Consider the following 17,222-nt stretch of genomic DNA (forward strand, 5'->3'; position numbering starts at 1 on the left):
TAAATGTCTACATGTTTTGTCAAGCAGGCCCCAGCATCCTAGACATTTATTGTTGCACTTTTCAGTCACACACAATAAAGCCACTTTTCAGCAGTACACAAAAGGTTTGCTTTTCAGCTTCACTACACATAAACTCTGTTGGTTTTTCAGTTCATCACTACACATAAACTCTGTTGGCTTTTCAGCTCAACACTACACATAAACTCTATTGGCTTTTCAGCTCAACACTGCACATAAACTCTGTTGGCTTTCCAGCACAACACCCAAACAGCTTCGTTGAGTTTCTCTCTCCATGTCTCTCCCCGACTTCAGCTCTCGCCGCAGCTTTATTTCTCGCCCATTAACGCTGTAATCAGCCACAGCTGGAGGACATAAGAGAAAAAATTGGCCAAATTGGCCTCGCTCCGCACAGTCACCACTCGGCCCGCCCCGCTCTCCACACACTGCTCAAAAAATAAATAAAATAAAAATAAAAATAGATAAAAAGTAGTCAATTTGTATTTAATTTGGCCGTACAATAAAACTTTGAAGCCATTTTTCTTAGTTTCAGTGTTCACATAGTTACTGTGTTTTTTGCCTTTGCTAGGCAGTTTAATCCAATTAATTTGATCCTTGCAGTGTAGGTTGATAAATCTAGCTATGTAAAACTCTGTAGACAAGGTGTGAGTCTGGAGTGTTTGTGTTTGGTGGGATTGAGGCTTTTTACTAAAGCAATTTGGTATCAGTTTCAGGGCGTCATTTTGGGGTGTTTGTAATCTCTGTGTTTGTACATCCCTGTCTTATGTCAGTGAGCAAGCACTATTGGCTGCGGTGTATACAGCTGCACTCTGCAGATTACCATAATGATGCGAGCAGTTCAGTAGAGCAGAACGCACAAAGCTCAGGGAAGTAAGTGTGAAATTAAGGAGGAATTTACAACAGTGCCAATGCAGCACATTTACACTGCAGCCAGCAGGAAGAGTGGCACTAATAGGATTTACAGCTTAAGGAAGAATCCCTCAGTCACCATACACTGCTCCACAAAACACTCACTTATTCATTATTCTCTCTTTCGCTCACTCCCTCCTTCCCCCTGTTTTGCTTTGGGTTGCATAATCAGTCTAATTTACTGTTAATTGGAATAAATGTCAGAGTGACTTAAAATATGACTTATGAGAAATTACTGTAATATACATTTGAAGTCAGAAATGTACATACACCTTAGCTAAATACATTTAAACTCAGTTTTTCACAATTCCTGACATATAATCGTAGAAAACATTCCCTGTCTTAGGTAAGTTAGGATCACTACTTTATTTTAAGAATGTGAAATGTCAGAATAATAGTAGTAGTGAATGATTTATTTCAACTTTTATTTCTTTCATCACATTTCCAGTGGGTCAGAAGTTTAAATACACTTTGTTAGTATTTGGTAGCATTGCCTTTAAATTGCTTAACTTGGGTCAAACATTTTGGGTAGCCTTCTACAAGCTTCTCACAATAAGTTGCTGAAATTGTGGCCCATTCCTCCAGACCAGGGGTAATCACTGGGAGTAGACTTTTTTTATTGACATGAAATGCTGCATCTGCATTCCAATCTACTTCTTGATGTAATTCTTCCTCATGATCAGACAGCGTGTTTTCATCAGCTGAATGGGAGGCTAAACAAGAAGTTAAAATGTGACAAGACTGCAGTATACTCAATAAACTCTTGCAGTGCGTGCATGCCATTCACCGGCAGTGCTTCACTTTTGGTTAATCACGCGGGTAAACGTGCCCGCTTTGCTTCGGTCAGGCTGCATGTATGACAGCCTACATTACATGTTTCATTTGTTTCTTTTTGCTTTCAGAACAACATGTGATGTTATAAGGAAAACACCACTATTAAAACTTGAGATTTCCAACCCAGCTTACAGGTACACCCTACTTAAACCATAGTCACCCTCAAAATGACATTAAACTATTAAAAGAGAAAACATAAACCCACATTGTGGGGTTCAAAAATCTGAGTCTATTAAAAATATAAATTAAACCTGGAAATAAAGTTTTAGGATTTTGCAGGTGTGATTCACCGAAAAGGGCTAAATAGTTGATCGGCTTGTGATGCACGAATGACTTGCACGTGCAGCGCAAGTCTCATCACACATTAATAGTGTTTAATCCCATTCAGCTGATGAAAACATGCTGCGTCATCATGAGGAAGGATTACATTAAGATGTAGATTGGAATGCAGGTGCGAAAAACTTCATATAAATAAAATAGACTGCTCCTCTCACGCTGTTGCTTGCATACTAGTGATTAGCCCTCTGTTTGACTGTTGGCACAGCCATTGACCAGGAAAATACAAAATGGCACTCTATGTCAAAAAGGTTGCCGACCCCTGCTTTGGAGGTATGCTTGGTGTCATTGTCCATTTGGAAGACCCATTTGCGACCGAGCTGTAACTTCCTGGCTGATGTCTTGAGATGTTGCTTCAAAATATCCACATAATTTTCCTTTCTTATGATGCCATCTATTTTGTGAAGTGCACCAGTCCCTCCTGCAGCAAAGCACCCCCACAACATGATGCTGCCACCCCCATGCTTCACAGTTGGGATGGTGTTCTCCGGCTTGCAAGCCTCACCCTTTTTCCTCCAAACATAACGATGATCATTATGGCCAAACAGTTAAATTTTTGTTTCATCAGACTAGAGGACATTCCTCCAAAAAGTAAGAACTTTGTCCCCATGTGCACTTGAAAACTATAGTCTGGCTTTTTTTATGGCCGTTTTGGAGCAGTGGCTTCTTCCTTGTTGAGCAGCCTTTCAGGTTATGTTGATATAGGACTCCTTTTACTGTGGATAGAGATACTTGTCTACCTGTTTCCTCCAGCATCTTCACAAGGTCCTTTGCTGTTGTTCTGGGATTGATTTGCACTTTTCGCACCAAACTACGTTCATTTCTAGGAGACAGAAATCTCCTTCCTGAGTGGTATGATGGCTGCGTGGTCCCATGGTGTTTTTACTTGTGTACTATTGTTTGTACAGCTGAACGTGGTACCTTCAGGCATTTGGAAATTGCTCCTAAGGATGAACCAGACTTGTGGAGGTCCACAATTTTTTTCTGAGGTCATGGCTGATTTCTTTTGATTTCCCATTATGTCAAGCAAAGAGGCATGAAGTTTGAAGATAGGCCTTAAAATACATCCACAGGTACACCTCCAATTATCTCCAATTAGCCAAATAGCCTATCAGAAGCTTGACATCATTTTATGGAATTTTACAAGCTGCTTAGAGGCACAGTTAACTTAGTGTATGTAAACTTCTGACCCACTGGAATTGTGATATAGTCAGTTAAAAGTGAAACAATCTGTCTGTAAACAATTGTTGGAAAAATTACTCATGTCATGCACAAAGTAGATGTCCTAAACGACTTGCCAAAACTAGAGTTTGCTAATATGAAATCTGTGGAGTGGTTAAAAAAACGAGTTTTAATGACTTCAACCTAAGTATGTGTAAACTTTTGACTTCAACTGTTAGTACTGTGACTTAGTATAATTACAGTTTCAGAGATCCACAAAAACTACATTTGTAAAAGCAAACATGTTATTATTACTTAGCCCCTTCAGTTAATACATTTAGGGCTATTAACCCTATTTTAAGAGCTCAAATATTAAGCGCAGCGCTATGCCATAAGTCATAAGTGCAAAGTCAATGGGCATGGCCATAAAGATTAGGTATTTTTGTTCAAGCATACGCAAAGTCTAGGTGCAAGTAGTTTTGGCAAAATCGCCTGCACAACGCGCTAATGGGCTGGATCAAATGCAGTTTAATTCTGAGGTTTTCTCCTCTTATTCCACCATCTGCATACAATTATATAGTCCATTCCCTCAAGCATCAGCGATATAAAAAATACAGCACATTCATAAGAAGTTGGTAGTGCAAATGGACTGTATGCAATAAAATTGAACGATTGAAAATTACGTTCTTTTGTGCATTTACTGCATCCTTGATTGACGGGCATATTCCAATTACAATGTCACGCTCCTTTTACATGCATGAAAAATTTGATTCTCGTCAGAATTTGGATTTAGACTCTGTTAAATTACAGGGAATGTACGTATTATTAATCATTTTTATCTACTGACACACAAATCATGGCTAGTATTAACAGTGATTGTTTCGGCACGCACTTCACTTCTACCGGTCAATTTTGATTTTGAAAAATGTAATTCATTTATTGAAACACGAAAAAATTTAACCAAAAATATTTCTACATTCAGATTACACTTCAAATGTAATGAACATATAATCAAAATAACGAAGTGGTCAAAAAATCATACCAATTCAAAAGCATTTACTCTCTCCAACTTCTTCCACCTGCCCGTTTTGCAGTGACTTAAAAATCTCTCTCCGACAACTGGTGGAAAAATACTATTGCAAATTAGATCATAAATACAATTGTAAATTTAAACATAATAATAATAATTGAAAAATAAACCATGACTTATAGATAGTTTAACACAAATTTCATAAATCTTTGTTTCATAAGATGGCTACAACGGTGGTTGTCTGGGACATAATTTGATGTTTCACTTTATTTTCAGAGTTTGGACATGAACTTTATTCCCTGGTTGAATCTCCAAACTGCAAATGCAGGAACTGATTTTAAACTTTGTGCAAAGTTAAGACTTTGTTTTCAAATGTCTTAGTGCAATGACCTATTTCTCAGGAAAATAGCAAATTGCACTTCGCATTCATACACCCATAATAGCACAAACACTCCTACCAACGCCCACTTGTGCTTTGCGCTGGCACAAAAATTGCGATTACAATTAGCAGTCTCACGAAAATTGGATAAGACGTTGCGCACGCTTTGCGCACTCACGAAAATACAACCCTTAAAGTCACTACTTTATCTTCTCTGACTTTTTATTGGGAATGTTATACACTTTCTGAAAAAGGTACTGTTTAAGGTACAAGGGCCATCACTAGGATGGTACCCTCAAGAAGGCTTTTTTGTACCTCCTAGTTAAAATGTATAACTCTTTTGGGGACATACACTTATTTTACCTTAAATGTTCACTCAGTAGCTTTTTTCATGTCATTTTGGATTTAAAGTGACGCCTAGTGGTGTGGAGGCAGTATCATCAATAGTTTTCAGTTACATATGCCATTGTAGAAATTCACTATTCACAATCAGCCATGATTAATTTAATCCAAGAGTAAAAGTGTCCAGTAACAAGACGGTTATTGAGATTAAGTGAGTAGTATTCAAATGGTTGTGTGATTCTAATATGGCTGCCCCCATGAGGGCGACCCTGCCCCATGTAGAATAAGGTACAATTATGTTTTGATCCTCTGGGAACAAAAACGCTACCATTTTATGTACCCAAAACTAGGGTACCACCCCAGTGACGGCTTTGTACTTTAAGTAGTACCTTTTTTTCTGAAAGTGTACAGTGATCCCAAAAATTATTAGGACACTTAAGCCACACTTAAAAATGTATGAATGTCATTGGATTAGGTAGCAAAATGTCAAACCTAGTGGCATTTATTTTGTAAGTTAGTAAGCACAAGTACTCTTCAATCGAAGCAATAAAAATTTTTTTTTAAAAAAATTAAAAAAAAGGGGGTCTTTTGGTGTTAATTTTGAAAAGTATATCAATTGTTTTATATTTAAAGACATTGTGGACATTTTTTTGTTATCAAACAAAGTGGGGCATGACCATAGTTAATGTGATGAACTACACTTGTGGTTACTCTGCTAAAAGTACAAAAATAGCTAATACACATGAACTTAGTTCTGAGAAAATTTATCACATCATTTGTTTGCAGATGTCACTTGGTTTGATATTTTGATTAGGTGAAACAGCATTAAGCGAACCTCAGTGTTGTTGGTAAAGGCTTCAGAATGTTTGTCTGTTCTGTTTAATGTGTCTGTTTATGATTGAATGAACACTGCTAATTTACACTGCTTCGAAAATAAAGGTAAAATTATTCACACTGATGGTTTGAGGGACAAATCTGATCAATTTCATTACTAATTCGTATTTGATTTTGCCTATAATGTCTATTGATCTGTAATTCAAGAGAGTAGTTTGATTTATTGTATTTTTGCATTCTAGCATGTTTAATGAATGTACAGTAATATTTCCTCTGATTATGAGCCATTTACTCCAATAATAAAAACTTGTTCAATTTACAGTGCCTTGCAAAAAGTTACCCTGCAAATCATTAATTTTGTGTATCTCCCCGAAAGAAAAAAAAAAGGAACTGGATGAAAAGAAACTCAAACTATATATAATATCTTGAATGAAATCTAGATCAGGTTGGTTTCTGAGAACTATGTGGATGATTTTGTGGTACCATGCATAAAGGTTGCTAAATACATTGGAAAACCTTTACAGTGTTTTACCACATTCCAAACCTGTGCCCATATGATATGAGAAATCACAAATATGGTAAAGCATGTGTCTATTTAAGGGATGTGTATTGGGTTTGCTCCCCTGATCTAGGTTAAGCACAACATTAGTAATCCTCAATGTTTTTACATTTGTTGGAAGTATCCAGAATGTGCGTATATCTGTTTAAGCCATCTGAATTATACACAAGCCAAAAACGGATTATGATATGATGAGTGATTCAGATGCTTAAAAATAGAGATTCAGTCGATGTGCAGATCAGATGAGAGTATTTATTGATGTCTGTGAGAGCATATGCTCAAATTTAGGGTTCTGCAGAGCAAATTATAGCATAATGTGGAGTGAATGCACATTAGTCATTATGAGCTTGACTCGTGTGTTTGAATGGGATCAATAGAGAGGTCAGGACCATTTAATGCCTGTAGACAAATGAGTAGATATCCACACTGATATTAAAGCTCCAAACATTATTAGGAAAAAAAAAAGCAACCAGTTAGTTCATAGTATGCCTCAATCAGGGACATAGAAGTGACTCAGTTATGTAATGTGGCTACAAAGCTTAGCTTGCCAACCATACCTTCATATGATTGGATATCACATGCCAGTCATTATTAGAGTACTTCATTTTATATGAATTGTTCATCTATCAAGTCTTATTACTTTCATATGAAATAATTGAACCATAAATAATCAGTGCATATCATATGCTGCATTATGAGCATCACAACATTGACAAACATGACAAATCATGTAATGAATGTCTAATAAATTCCTCTGCATCTTTTCCAAATTGAATCCTTTCAACATAAGGTTCAATGACCAATGTTTAAATGTGGTCCATAACTGAGCACAGAGCAAACATTCTGTCTGTCTGCCTGGCAGATAAGGATTGCCTACATCACTGCTCAACTGGATTAAAAACATTACCAGTCTTGTTCAAGGACACCATGCACTGAATGTGTTTTCCTTCAGTCATACTTCCAGAGAAGGATGATGTATGAACAGCATCAGCAGAGAACACTTCCAGGCAGACACAACTCTAATTAAAATGGAGCAAAAGGAAAGTGTGATAAAGCAATAGAAGAGAGAGAGAGAGAGAGAGAGAGAGAGAGAGAGAGGGAGAGAGAAAGAGAAAGGAGGTCAGGAAAATGAAAGTACATGCAAACTGCCTATTGTGTTTGATTCACCTGTCCTGAATTTTTCATGAAACCACACTTACTTGGAGTTGTTCCGTTTATGGTCTTAATGTAGCTGCACTCATTTGCATTATAAAAAGGTCAAGCTTAAAGGGATAGTTCACCCAAAATGAATATTCTATCATCATTTGCTCCCCCTCATTATTGTTCCAAACCCGTATGACATTCTTTCCTTCATGGAACATAAAAGGAGAGGTTGGGAAGGATGTTAGGGACTGACAGCCTCAGTCTCAGCCTTGTATACAGTTAAAGTGAATGCCGATGTCATTCTGCCTAACACCTCCTTTTGTGTTCCATAGAAAAAAAAGTGTGCCATAAGATTTTGTAATGGCATGTGGGTGAATAAATTATGACTGAATTTTCATTTATTGGGTGAACTGTCCCTTTAAAATCTTGAAAACATTTTCCATATTTCCAGTGTTCTCTTTTAAAACTCTTTTATATGTCAGCTTTTTGCATGATTTTGTGCCAATTTCTCAACACAATAGGTTATCAACAACATAGGCTTTTTTACAGAAAAATGTCTAATGCACAGTACATGCTCTGTTCATTTTCAGAGAGTCTACTGGATGATTTCCTACTGACGTACCCTGTGGTCATGTCCACCAGTGACCTGTGCCAAGCACTACTTGCTCAATATCCTTCATTTACATGCATTAATGCTGATGCTGTTCACCTAAAAATGAAAATTCTGTCCAAACCCATATGACTTTCTTTCTTCTGCAGAAAACAAAAGAAAGAATTTTCCTGTTTGTGGATTATAATGCAAAGACAGTTATTTAGTAACTCACTTTAAAGTTAAAAAAAAAAAAGGACCCAAAAGTATAATACAAGTAGTCCATGCCACTTGTGCATCATATTCCAAGACTTCTGAAGGCATATGATAGGTTTTAGTGAGTAACAACCCGAAATTTATTTCACTTTCATAATCTTGATTGAAAAAGGAAAGCAGAGTGTTGCTTAATCTCTCAAAAGACAAAGTGATATAAGGCATTTTTATAATCAAAATGTAATTCTCTAAATACAAGTGTACTCAATAACTAAGCAACTAAAAATAACATTGTACTGAAATGTCCACACTTTATTAAAGGGATAGTTCACACAAAAATGAAAATTCTTTCATTATTTACTCACCCTCATGCCATCCTAGATGTGTATTGAGTTTTATTTTTTCTGCAGAACACAAATTAAGATTTTTAGAAGAATATTCCAGCTCTGTTGGTCCTTACAATGCAAGTGAATGGTGACCAAAACTTAGAAGCTCCAAAAATCACAAAGCCCACATAAAAGTTATCTATAAGTCTCCAGTGTTTTAATCTATATCTTCAGAAGCAATATGATAAGTGTGGGTGAGAAATAGATAAATAATTATGTCCTTTTTTTACCATAAATCTCCACTTTCACTTTCACATTCTTTCACATTATGTGTTTCTGACCAACACTTATCATATCGCTTCTGAAGACATGCATTTAACCCATGGAGTCTTATAGATAACTTTTATGTGGCCTTTATGTGATTTTTGGAGCTACAAAGGTCTGATAACCATTCACTTGAATTGTATGGACCTACAGAGCTGAGATATTCTTCTAAAAATCTTAGTTTGTGTTCTGCAGAGACAGAAAGTCATACATATCTGGGATGGCATGAGGGTGAGTAAATGATCTGAAAATATTTGGGTCAGCTACCCCTTTAAGTTGCACAACTGTGCTAAAATAGTGTGAAAGATTTCTCTAGTACCAAATTAGCACAATAGTATGATTTCATATAGGCAGGAGGTCACATCTGCCATCATAGGTAAAGACTGAATTATAAAACAGCTATTACAAACAGTCATGATAATTTGCAATATTATTAACATAATATTTTTTTGTTATCAATTAAAAATTACCTTGGTGAACAGAAATATCCTATTTTAATTGATTCTTAACTTCTGAATGGTAGTGTACATGACTGATACCTCCATAAAATGATGAGCAATGTATGGAACGGTACTTTGACAGCACTATGTTATACATAATCTCCTTACATGAGCTTAACAGCATTACTCTGCCAGGTGTTAAACCACTTAACTAATTCTACTCTGTTTAGCTGAGGGCATGCAATTAAGTTTTCATTTTAATACAGAGATATCACCCTCAGGTGTTTCCTCTTCCTCTAAACTGTGCTTCTGACTACTGCAGTGTGCTGAAGTAGATTTGATGCTTTAACTGCTGCTGGTCCACCTATTGTTTAAAGAAAGGACGGATGAAAGGTGAAGGGAGAGAGACTCTGCTTAGGAAACGAAAAGTGCTGCACCTGCTCTCCCGGTGGAGCTCGCTGTGCACAGACCTGCCGCAGGACGATGAGCACGCCAAACTGTTCCTCAAGGTACGGATGGAGATATAGGGAGGGAGGGAGACAGAAAGGGAGGGAATTATTTTTGGAAATACAAAACTGCCAGAAGCCCCTAGAGCTTTGGTTTTTTTAACACCAGATGAGGAAGAGAACGCAACATTATTGCTGGCTTCAGATGATTCTGAAATGCCCTCTGACCTTTTCATTATCATACGCTGTATGCTGTAATTTTTTTCAGTGAAACCTCGGAAAATGGTGGCTTTGCTGCACATAAATCTGATTTGTTATTCAAATCCGATATTTGGGACTGACTGTCCGTACTGTCATTTTGCAAGCGATGACATCACTTTTCAGAGTTCAGACAATATATGAAATGTCTACATCTGTTGCCATAAACTTTTCGGAAACAGAGGATGGAAAACTGTAATTTAAAAATTCTAAAAACCTCTGCTCTCTGTTTTAACTTGACATCGCTGTTTCATGCTTTTTCTGTTATAAGAAAAGAGAGTTACGAAGGAATCACTCATTGGCATCTCATGTCTCAATTCAAAATGTAGAATTTCAGAATGAACTCCTTTTCAATTCATGATTTGGAATTTGAATTGAATTGGCCATTCCCCACAGAAAGTTGAACTGGAATTTGAATTGGAATGATAGGAAATGAAATTTACTGAATTGTAATTCAAAGAAGTTCAACCCAGTCACACTATACAAATTCATTAGTCAAAGACACATTTTGTGACAAATAATTGTTATTATTTTTGACCAAGTATGCCTGTTTATTCCCTAATAGGTAGAATAAAAAAATAAAATAAAAATATTATAGACATAACATTTCTCACTTAACATCAACAAATAAATAAAATAAAATGAACACAGCTATCAAAAGATTTAGTTTTTGCTGTACAGAACCAGAAATGGTCCACCATGTTGTTTTCAGATAACTTCCTAAAATAGATTCAGAATTTGAATCTATTGATTGTTTAATAAATCGAGAAAATTACAGCATTCCTGGAAATGAATTGTTCTTCCACCATGGTCCATAAAATTAAAATGTTTTAAATATAGTAAAATAAATGAAATACACATTTCTATAGGTTGCTTTTTAAACATTATTACATTTTATTATATTTATTATTGGTTATTAATGCTGTAAAAAGTGACCCTCATGCCATCCCAGATGTGTATGACTTTCTATCTTCTGCAGAACACAAATTAAAATATTTAGAAGAATATTTCAGCTCTGTAGGACCATACAATGCAAGTGAATGCAAAAATTTTGAATCTACAAAATCCATATAAAGGTGGCATAAAAGTAATCCATTTGACTTTGGTTGAATCCATATGTTCAGACACAATATGATAGGTGTGGGTGAGAAACAGATCAATATTTGTCATTTTTGTCATAAATTCTCCTACCTGCCCAGTAGTGGGTGATATACAAGAAGGATGTTAATCACCAGAAACAGAAGAAGGAGAATGAGACAGTGAAAGTAAAGTGGAAATTGACTGAGCAGGGAGAAGAATTTATAGTAAAAAAGGACTTATATATTGATCTGTTTCTCACCCACATCTATTAAATCGCTTCAGAAGAAATGGATTTAACCACCAGAGACGTCTGGAGTACCTTTATGTTGCCCTAATGTGGATTTTGGAGGTTCAACATTTTGGCACCCTTTCACTTACATTGTATGGACCTACAGAACTGAGATATTCTTCTAAAAATCTTCATTTGTGTTCTGCAGAAGAAAGAAAGTCATACACATCTGGAATGACATGAGAGTGAGTAAATGATGAGATAATTTTCACTTTTGGGTGTACTATTCCTTTAACACTTTATTAGAGAAACAAACTCATCCTGACATCACAAAACAAGTTACTTACTGTGACAATTAACAACAACAATGTAAATAAAACTATGCAAATGACCAATGCAACCATATTATTCATGCCCCAGTGCATGCTGGGAAGAGGGTAAATGGGACTGTACCACATAAACATATTGTGCAGGCCAATTTTAACTAAAATAAATGCATTAATCCAACTCTCTGCTGTGCTTGTTGGTTTGAGAAAAGAATCTGTTGTAATAGTAAAGCTGCATTGAGATGCATTACTTGCCCTGAAAAGAAACTACAATAATCAAGTAAATATTTCAGTGCCTTTTTTTTTAGCATTTTTTACTTGATGAATGAAGAGTTTTTTTCACTGTAATGTTTCTGGAAATACTCCATTTGTTATGCATATGATAATATGATAACATGTTTCATGTTGTACTGAAAAATCAAATGTATCATTAAAAAAGAAACTTAAACAGTCATATGAAGTTTTTTTTTTATTTTAATATTCTTTATTTATTTTACTTTAATTCAAATTACAATTCTACATCTTTCATTCTACCTCAGTTCAAATCAGAAATTGAACTGGAATTGAATTATTCTTCATTCAATTCTGAATTGTGCACAATCCTGGTATCAAACAGAAATGCTCCTGACAAAAAGTTATCAAATGAAATTGTATTAATCATTTAGAAGATCTGAGCCAATAAATTTTTGAGTGTGGCCCACAATAACAAATCGGCCTATATCAGAACATGCTGAAGGAACATGCTACATTTTTTTACATTTCCATTGCGAGTGGTCACAATAACTTAAAATCCTATCGTGCAACTGGGATCAAAAAGTTGAAGTTGGAAGTCTATTCTTTCAAATTTGGCTATTTTGTTCAAGTTCTCTTCACATGTGTTTTTGGACCCAGATAACTGTTGCTTGAGATTGTATTTATATCTTGTGTTCGTTTCAATTTGTAGACCCTGTACAGATACGTTCTAGATGATCTCTATGAGTTCCCCTCCCTGGAGAAGGATTTTAAAGAACTTCAGAAACTTCTCCGGATGCAACGCAGACAGTGAGTCTCTCCATAACCACAACCAGACCACATGTGATATAACAAACTACTCAAATTATGAATTTCCTCTCCACTGCTGGCTTCTGGGAAGCACTTTTTTACAAGAATCCATGATATTTTGAGGTGCATTCATTATGTTCACACAATAACGTCCCTCAGAGTTTGCACCCCCAAAAATACTAAATGAGAGCTGGAAAAAGACAGAGTGATGCCCTTTAAAAGACCCATATGCAATTTCAAGTTTTTAATCCAAAATGAAATGACTTTGTCTCTCTGGTTGTGTGTTCCCTGGGAGACACGAGGAGAGAACAGAGATATAATAAAGGAGTGAAGTCATGTTACAAAGAAGCTGTTGTTTGTAATTCTCATCTCACAGTGTGTTGACAGTTAAAGCCCTCATCAGTCATTCCCCGCACAACAGACGTTCTGCTGTGGGTGATAACTGAGCTATAATTCATTTAACAGAATTTAGAAGGCTGTGGTTTTAAATGACCTGAGCTCAAGCAAATTAAAGAGTTGACAGTTAAGCCAGGGGAACAAACACATTTTCTGTGGAAAACTCCTAAATTCATAACATTAATTCACAGCTAAAGGAACAACATATGAATAAAAAATTAGCTAAGAATGGCACGAAGTGCAATGGGACAAGTTCCCATTCTTTTTCAATGAGAGCAAAGCAACTTCCAGCAACATGAGCGACTGAGATTGCTGGCTAAAAGATGTGGGCATGGCGAGCAACACGACAGATTTGAGAAAAGTTTAACTTTATGCAAATGACGAGCAGCATTCAGGAGTGACAACCACTGGAGGGAAGTCAGTGGAGCTCACGTCATCCGTCTGTTGTGAGATACTGGAGCCGAGTGTAGGCAAGACGGAGAAGTGAAGTTACTGTGAGCGATTTCACTGTTTTATATTATTTGTTTGTAACCACATACAGTACATGTTTATTATAAAAAAGATTGGTGGAAAGCATGTAAGAAATTGTCTGCATTCAAATAACTTTGTACACTACCAGTTAAACATCTACTTATGAACACACCTATTTATTCTTTATATTACCATTTTCCACGTTTTTGAATAAAGTAAGTAAAACTATGTAATAACACAAATAGAAGTATGGGAAATATGCAGCAACCACTAAAAAAACCTCAAAAAACACAAAAATGTTCAAACACATCAAAAACTGTCTTATAATTTAGCTTCTTCAAAGTAGACCCCCTTTGCTTGGACTACAGATCTGCAAACTCTGGGCATTCTCAGAAATATAAATTCAGTCAAGTATGTCAAAACTTCCAACTAATGTACTGTACAAGAGCTCTGATCCAATATCTCTGTTTAGTAAGCATCAGTCCTGGCAATGACCTCTCAGCTATACATCACACGCCTGCTGGTGCTTCATTCCATGCCAATGATTAATTAGAGTGGCATCGGAATATGGAGACTATAAAGCCCTCTCTTTTATCAGGCTGTTTAATGAGAATGAGGTGTGCAGGGATGAGATCGTTGTGCAGTTTCATTTAGATGAGGTAATCAGTAAATCACCACGTGTCAAATTTTAATGTTAGCGATGATCAAGAAGTCCTGATCTGAATGAGAAAGGGCTTTTTATGACCGCTCCTGGCGGCGTGTGGGGGATTCCAGTGTTCAGCATTGATATAATGGCACATTTATATTTCAAATGATCCCTCTTGCTCATTCCACACTTTGATTTCTTTCTGTCTCTCTTTCTCTCTCCATCAGCACGGTAGATGAGTACTCTCCGCAAAGGAAGGTAAGAGTTAAAGCCATCCGTGATGCTACCTGCACAGAATCTCAATAATTCCACCTTAGTGTTCATAGTGACTGAACTCCTCATGTTTTAAAGGGGCCATATCGTGAAAAACAGGAATTTGCTTGCTCTATTGATTTTAAAGCTGTAAACTGTAAAGCTGCATATCTTAAAGCTATAGTAGCAAAATAGGCTGTTTAAATTTAAATGTCAGAGAGAGAAAGTTGAAAATGGTGACATTAAACTAATTTACATTAAAAAAATGCTACTCGAGAGTCTAATATGACCGCTTTAATAATCTCTACAATGTATTCTGGCACATTATGCCTCATAATTTCCTGGTGTAAATAATTATTGAAAGTTTTTGTTATTGACCAATCAGTATCCATGACCAGAGCTATCCATTCTATAATGACATATTCCTTATGTTCAAAATTAAGATTTTGTTTTTTATTTTTTAATTTTTTAATTTTTATTTTTTATCCCCCTTTCTCCCAGTTTGGAATGCCCAATTCCCACTACTTAGTAGGTCCTCGTGGTGGCGCTGTTACTCACCTCAACCTGGGTGGTGGAGGACAAGTCTCAGTTGCCTCCACTTCTGAGACTGTCAATCCTCGCAAATTTCCACGCACCCCATTGAGAGTGAGAACCACTAATTGCGACCACAAGGAAGTTACCCCATGTGACTTTACCCTCCCTAGCAACCGGGCCAATTTGGTTGCTTAGGAGACCTGGCCTGTAATGTGGTTCGCTCTTGGTGGGGCGCGTGGTGAGTTGTGCTTGGATGCTGCGGTGGATGGCGTGAAGCCTCCACACCCGCTATGTCTCCGCAGTAATTCCCTCAACAAGCCACGTGATAAAATGCGCGGATTGAAGGTCTCAGATGCGGAGGCAACTGAGATTCGTCCTCTGAGATATTTTTATCATCAGTTTAATGCATATTTTGTTATTTTAATCAGATAAATCAATAGTTCTAAATTGAAGCAAGAGAATGCAAAGAAAAATGCGACTATATAGAAACTTGCCATGTCAGCACATCCTGTCTTCAACTTCTTATCATGTGAATAATCATACATGATCTCCTGCTAAAATCAACAAAATACTAACAGCGATATATATATATATATAATGTACAGATTTTGCTCTTATGGAAAGAAATTGGTACTTTTATTCACCAAAGTGGCATTCAACTGATCACAATGTATAGTCAGGACATTAATAATGTGAAAAATTACTATTACAATTTGAAAAAAAAATTCAGAACCTCTTATACTACTTCAAAGAGTTTTCATCCACGTGTAGCAATGACAGCTTTGCAGATCCTTGGCATTCTAGCTGTCAGTTTGTCCAGATACTCAGGTGACATTTCACCCCACACTTCTTGTAGCACTTGCCATAGATGTGGCTGTCTTGTTGGGCACTTCTCACACACCTTACAGTCTAGCTGATTCCACAAAAGCTCAATGGGGTTAAGATCCATAACACTCTTTTCCAATTATCTGTTGTCCAATGTCTGTGTTTCTTTGCCCACTCTAACCTTTTCTATTTGTTTTTCTGTTTCAAAAGTGGCTTTTTCTTTGCAATTCTTCCCGTAAGGCCTGCACCCCTGAGTCTTCTCTTTACTGTTGTACATGAAACTGGTGTTGAGCGGGTAGAATTCAATGAAGCTGTCAGCTGAGGACATGTGAGGTGTCTATTTCTCAAACTAGAGTCTCTGATGTACTTATCCTCTTGTTTAGTTGTACATCTGGGCCTTCCACATCTCTTTCTGTCCTTGTTAGAGCCAGTTGTCCTTTGTCTTTGAAGACTGTAGTGTACACCTTTGTATGAAATCTTATGTTTTTTTGGTAATTTCAAGCATTGTATAGCCTTCATTCCTCAAAACAATGATTGACTGATGAGTTTCTAGAGAAAGCTGTTTCTTTTTTGCCATTTTTGACGTAATATTGACCTTAAGACATGCCAGTCTATTGCATACTGTGGCAACTCAAACACAAACACAAAGACAATGTTAAGCTTCATTTAATGAACCAAATAGCTTTCAACTGTGTTTGATATAATGGAAAGTGATTTTCTAGTGCAAATGAGCAATTTAGCATGATTACTCAAGGATAAGGTGTTGGAGTGATGGTTGCTGGAAATGGAGCCTGTCTCGATTTTATAAAAAAAAATTTTTTTCAAATAGTGATGTTGCTGTTTTTTACATCAGTATTGACCTGACTATACTTTGTGATCAGTTGAATACCACTTTGGTGAATTACAGTACCAATTTCCTTCGAAACAGCAAAATTTTTACATTATTCCAAACTTTTGGCTGCCAGTGTGTGTGTATGTGTATATATATATATATATATATATATATATATATATATATATATATATATATATATATATATATAGGAAATTATCGGTCCAGCTCTATATTATACGCACATCAGACTCTCAGTATTGCCTTGAGTTGTGTGTTAGTGTGTGTGTTTTTCATAGGCAAAACTATTCTCAGTGCTATTATGTTTGCTATGTTTCAGAATAAAGCTCTCGTCCATCAGTTGAGTCTGAAGGAGAGCTGGCACCCCGTGAGAGGAGATCAGAGAGAGAGTAAGGAAGGTAAGCTCATCAAATATTCCCTCATATTTC

The 17,222-nt window shown here is 36.4% G+C and overlaps 1 protein-coding gene across 1 annotated transcript in view; it reads left to right on the forward strand.

Moving 5' to 3' along the window:
- LOC127453051 (rap guanine nucleotide exchange factor 5-like) overlaps nt 1-17,222 on the forward strand; it is an 87,866-nt gene that overhangs the window by 59,430 nt on the left and 11,214 nt on the right. The window contains exons 12-16 of the mRNA XM_051719059.1: nt 8,136-8,214; nt 9,802-9,946; nt 12,720-12,817; nt 14,558-14,588; nt 17,114-17,192. Of these exons, the coding sequence (XP_051575019.1) occupies nt 8,136-8,214; nt 9,802-9,946; nt 12,720-12,817; nt 14,558-14,588; nt 17,114-17,192 (432 nt within the window). The remainder of the gene's footprint in view (nt 1-8,135; nt 8,215-9,801; nt 9,947-12,719; nt 12,818-14,557; nt 14,589-17,113; nt 17,193-17,222) is intronic.

This window comes from Myxocyprinus asiaticus, chromosome 15 (genome assembly GCF_019703515.2).
Source record: "Myxocyprinus asiaticus isolate MX2 ecotype Aquarium Trade chromosome 15, UBuf_Myxa_2, whole genome shotgun sequence".
Taxonomy (NCBI): Eukaryota; Metazoa; Chordata; class Actinopteri; order Cypriniformes; family Catostomidae; genus Myxocyprinus; species Myxocyprinus asiaticus.